Source organism: Siphateles boraxobius, unplaced genomic scaffold (assembly GCF_051911475.1).
Source record: "Siphateles boraxobius isolate OS27281-9 unplaced genomic scaffold, OSU_SipBor_1 130, whole genome shotgun sequence".
Taxonomy (NCBI): Eukaryota; Metazoa; Chordata; class Actinopteri; order Cypriniformes; family Leuciscidae; genus Siphateles; species Siphateles boraxobius.
In genome coordinates this window covers 9,851,461-9,857,195 of record NW_027508734.1, presented here as the reverse complement: position 1 = coordinate 9,857,195, position 5,735 = coordinate 9,851,461, and the positions used below count along the sequence as shown (strand labels likewise).

Below are 5,735 nucleotides of genomic sequence, written 5' to 3'. Positions count from 1 at the left end.
GATATAACGGGGAGCAGCTCGAAACCTGAGAACAATATTAAGATATTGGGATCTTGAGGGCGGAAAAGAGCAAATGTGGTTTACAGGTGGTGGGTGGACTGTTCCAGGAAAAAAAGTAAAGGCAAATATATATGAGAGTGAAAAATACCCTGAGGATCTTCTGTGCTGTCCTGCAGATTTGACCTTGATTTCACTTCAGTGTACCTGAGAAATGTTGAGTTGTGAGATCAAGGTTTTGTACATCAATACTGATGGTGAGATAAAAAGAAAATAGACTGATTGTAAATTTAGAGGTCAAAATAATGTCAAATAAAATGGTTTACAACATGTTCCTCATTCCAAGAAATCTAATCTTCAGGTTGGTTTCATGTATTGAAAAAAAAAACACCTATGAAGTTTTCTCACCATAATCAGGACTTTCAAGGCTGTTGCATTCTTGAAATCTAACAAAAGCTTCTTGGAACTGTTTTCTTCCCTTGATTCTTGGATTTTAATTCAGGTTTCATTTTTCTAAAGACTGTCTGTCTCTTACTAAGGTGTAGCTATTACACAGATCCAGGGTTGTATTGAGTGTTTCCATGGTAATGATTGATATGTTCTTGTAGAACATTTGCAGTGTATGAACCGATTTGTCCAAGCTCTTAGGATTGTCACAAGTGTCTTTTCTCTGTTTACTAATTGTGAATTTTGCATTGTAGATGTATCATTGTGCATGTGCAAATTGAAAAAACAAATCCACATTTTACAGATCATTTAACCTTTTGAGACCTCTCCAAAAAGTTATGATGTGAAATATTTGCTTTTAATGATCCCCACAACAGAAGACAAATTGCTTGGTTTACGATTCTCAAGTTTTATGAGTCCTTGTCCATAGTAATAGACAATAAAAATAAACTCTTAGAAACACTGATACACCAACCACCCACTTCAGTGCATGAAGTTGTTATGTGATATTATCAGTTGTGTTAGACGTGTGCTTCATCTGTATTTCATTCACAAGAGTGAATTTTAAATGATCTTTTAGAAATCCAGTCATTTCCTCCTCAGGCTGCTCCTGTGTAACCCCCACAGAACTGTATCCCCATTACGAGCATATACAGACCGAGACCCACCTCAGTTTTCCCCCTTCTCTGTTTTCTTTACAAAACTAGATCTGCTTTTGTTCCTTACGATTGTGGATACTTTAACCTCTAGTATAACTAGGTCTGTTATCATTCCGGTGCACAGTGATTGTTGATGTAGCAGCGTTTTTACACGCAGACCTGGCAGACTTCAGGTCATTTGAGTTTTTCTACGCTCAGTCAGATATGAACAATGCTTGTTTCATTCATCAAGGTTTCTGAAAACTGTACATTTTCACATTTACATTCATTGACGATTGTAAACTTATGTTATATATATATATATATATATATATATATATATATATATATATATATATATATATATATATATATATATATATATTCACATATCAATGCCCATTAGACATTTTAAAACATATAAATGCTTATTTTTCATTCCAACATAAAATATTTAGTTTGCTATAATAATTTCTTGAGTAATTCATTAATCTAATATTATTACAAAAAAGTCACATACTTTATTTGGATATCAACATTTGTCTTTATATTTTGTCTTTCATTTTTTTATTGGGGGGTGCTTAAGAGCACACTAGCTTTTACATGACATGATAACACATTACACACAGCTCCAGTAGAACCAAGGAGAGACCCAGAAAGACATCAGAAAACAATATGAAAAAGGGGAAAGATCAGAGAAAAGCTGGAATAAGAAAGTCCTGAGATATGCGAGTGGGACTGTTAGAGCAGACATGGTCTTTGTTAAAAATTCTCTACTTTTTGTTTGCTTTTTATGTGGGTAAAATATAATCATTACAGTTTTTTCTAACAATATCCTACATTCAGAGTTTGGTGGGAGTGGAGAGTCACATGGAGTTGCGGGGGGTGGTGCAGCAGGGGCAGAGTCCCAAACCATTTCCATACACGCTCTTATGAGAAACATACGTTACATTCTGGTGAAAAAGCACAGAGACTGCTGCACTTCCCCCCAATCCCCCCAAAATACACACACACACATTGGTCCTGCCTGTGCCAAAAACATATTTTTCGTCTCCCCCCTTTTCTTCAGTCACTCCTACCCTTCTTCCATCTATCCAACCCTCCCTCTCTCTCTCTCTCTCTCTCTCTCTCTCTCTCTCTCTTTCTCTCTCTCTTTCTCATGCTGAAACGTCAAGGGTGAGATTGTAAGTTCTCAGTTTAGTCACAGATCTCCACTGGACAGGAAAGAGAAAGGAGGGTGGTGAGAGAGGAAATGAAAGAAGGGAAAAGTTTAATATAGGTACAATATTTGCATATTGAAAGCCACTTAAAAAAGGGAAAAATAATACAAAGGAAAATAGAGTAGGTGTGAGGTATGGGCTGCCCGGTTCTGTGTGTTATTCTGCTGTCCTCACTACTGTGCCTTTACGGCGTGCAGACTCTGGACTTGAGGGAACGGGATGCGCTCTGCAGCGAGGATGGGTGCTATGTGCTCTACTTTCAGCGCAAGATCTTCCTGGACGCCTGGCGGAGCTGCAAGGAACAAGGTGGGAACCTGGCCACCATCAGGCATCCAAAGGAAGCAGAAATGGTGAAGGAGCTCTTCTCCAATCTGGAACTGAGACCACACCACAGAGGCAAGGCAAATATCTGGATTGGCCTTCAGAGACAACCCCGACAATGTTCTCCAACCCGGCCCCTGCGTGGCTTCTCGTGGATCACTGGAGATCAGGACACCCAGTACACAAACTGGCTAAAAGAGGATTCGGTTAGTACCTGCTCTTCCCTACGATGTGTGGGGTTGCCCTACACCACTGCAGCCCATGAGCAAGGGGATAATCTAAAATGGAAGGACGGACCTTGTTCGATTTCAGTGGATGGCTACCTGTGCAGGTACAACTTCCAAGGCATGTGTACAGCTATTGCTAGTGAGGGAGGTGGGAATACACTTTATAGTACCCATTTTAACCTGCTGAGTACCCTCTTAACGCATGTCCCATTTGGATCAGTGGCCACTGTACCATGTCCTACTATGGATGACCAGTCAGTTCTGTGCACATTAAAGGATGATGGAACTGTAGGTTGGAACAGGGATCCACCTTTTTGCTCTGATGTGACTAAGACGAGCTGGTGTGATAAGGACAATGGAGGTTGCCATCACTTCTGCATTGAGGGTGACTCGCACAACTACTGCGATTGCACTGAAGGTTTTCTCCTGGCTGAAGATGGGGTAAGCTGCTTTCCGTCTGACCCTTGCAATGGGGCTCCATGTGAGTTTGAGTGCTTGCCTGTAATGGGCAGCTACCGCTGTGCTTGTCCTGATGGCTTCATGCTGGCACCTGATGAACAGGGCTGTGTGGATGTCGATGAATGCCTACAGAGTCCCTGCGAGCATATCTGTGTAAATGCACATGGTACCTTCGAATGTCGCTGCCGGGATGGATACCGACAAGAGGAAGATGGTGCCTGTGAAGATGTGGATGAGTGTGGGGATAACCCGTGTGAACATGCTTGTGAAAACACATTGGGTTCCCATATTTGCCACTGCCATCTTGGTTTTTCCCCATTGCAAGAGGACCAGAGTCGCTGTCATGATGTTGACGAATGCCAAATTGAGGGAACATGCGAACAGATGTGTATCAATTATGAAGGAGGCTTTGAGTGCTACTGTGAAGAAGGTTATATTCTTCAACCTGACCAATATTCCTGCAGACCCATCGGGGAGGACCTAGAGACTTCCACAACCACTGTCTCCAACCCATTGATTACTCTTAACCCCATTTGGGAACCAGAGGATCCTGTCTACCCATGGCGCCCTCCATCTGAGTCTGATTGGGGAATAACTCTGAACTGGCAGACTGAGCTGCCCAATGTGGAGACTGTTCCGACAGACCTGATTTGGACAACTGAAGTTGAACCTGAAACAACTACACCGACTGAAAACTCCCCTGAGGTCATTATTATTGATGGTAACCATCATCCAGAAAAAACGGTTCATAATGCATTCTTTACATCAACCATTCCGACGCCTACAACGGACTATTATGAGGATGAGAGCACAACAGTTCCCACAGACCACCCTTTCACCACAGCTTTGGGTGGGGCCTGGAATTGGCTCTGGTTCAGCTCAACCCAAACAAAGCCTGAGACACAGGAAACTGCTAAGAACCCTTCTCACTTCAATGAATATTATGAGTCTTATGACCAAGTCCATAATAATGATGACAGGTATGATTATGATTCAACCACCTTTAGTCCAGGGCAGCAAACTTCCACCCTGTTCCCAATGCAGTCACGAGGAATAGAGGAGGTCATCCATAATGATGACAACAACAGTGAGAAGAGCCAAGGGAACAGCTGGTTGCTAGTTGGATTGCTAGTGCCGCTTTGCATCTTCATTGTGGTGATGGTGGTCCTTGGCATTATCTATTGTACTCGCTACACAGTTAAATCACAGAACAAGAACGCAAACGAATGCTATCACTGGATTGCCGGTGCTGGTGATAAAGCGGCTACTGACATATCTGGTAGCGGAACAAAGTCCCATGTTTAAGCAAGTAGGACTGTGACTGAACAGTGTGAAAATGTAAATAAACTTGGTTTTGTAACGTTACAGTAGTGGGAGTTCCAAGAGAAATTCGATGGATTGAGGATAAGCACCCCATCTATTCCCTTTGACATTTTTAATCCATAATTTTTTGTGGATGTTTATCTGGACAGTTTGCTTTGTGAGAAAAGGGAGGTGGGGGGCAAAGAGGAATGACTCTAAAACCACTATGCCTCTTTCTCTGCTGTCCTCCAAGAGGCAATAAAACATTTTCTATTGTTGCTTTTACACTGATCTCTTGGATTGTGAAACAGTTGCTTAACAGTCACATGGCAAATAAGAGAGCATGCTTGATAGATGAGGATACTTTCTTGAGTAATGTGGGTTATTTATTTTTAATTTGAAAGAACTTTCCATCAGAATAGCTGTGCTTGTGTCATTCAAGTGAGTCAGGTCTTAAGAGATTTGTTCTGTAAAGAGCCATGACTTCAGTCCATTTTGGCAATGATAAGATTTTTATTCCCTGTGGTGATCCAGACCAAGGAAAAAAGTATTTCTATCATATGTGTTAAATGTTTTGCCACAAAACTGTGCCTAACAAGAAAATACTTTCTAAGCATTTTGTGTCTAATGACAGTAAACAGTTTTTTAGAGCAGTGGTTTTCAATACTTGTCCTGGGGACCTACTGTCTCCCTTATTTAACACACCTGATTCAGATCATCAGCTCATTAGGAAAAAAGCTTCGTCGACTGAACTAAGTGTCAGATAAAGGCGGGCATACACTGTGCGAATTTCATCCGATTTTGAGCCGAATTCTGACTCGTGCGACTCTTTTTCGGGTCGGGCCGATTTTCAGGTTTGTCGTGCGTCGTTTGTCGTGCAGTGTTCGTGCAGTATACAAGGGGAAACGAGAGGCGAATAACCTCTCCCGATCGGCAATCGGATGGTAGGATGAATTTCTGGCATGTCAGAAATTTTGGTCGCTCCTCGTGACTATATCGCACAGTTGAAGCAGAGCTACGAACCGATTGCCATAAACTCAGTATTTTTTCCCTCACTGCGCCTGCGCGAAAACAATCTGCAGAAAGAAAAAAAAACGAAAAGAGAGAACTCTTTAAGTTCTGTA

General features: G+C 41.8%; 1 protein-coding gene across 1 annotated transcript; it reads left to right on the top strand.

Moving 5' to 3' along the window:
* The first annotated feature begins 2,246 nt into the window (after nucleotides 1-2,246).
* cd248a (CD248 molecule, endosialin a) lies at nucleotides 2,247-5,264 on the top strand. The gene has a single exon (XM_077227777.1). The coding sequence runs from the start codon at nucleotides 2,437-2,439 to the stop codon at nucleotides 4,612-4,614; it is 2,178 nt and encodes a 725-aa protein (XP_077083892.1). The 5' UTR covers nucleotides 2,247-2,436; the 3' UTR covers nucleotides 4,615-5,264.
* The last annotated feature ends 471 nt before the right edge of the window (nucleotides 5,265-5,735 follow it).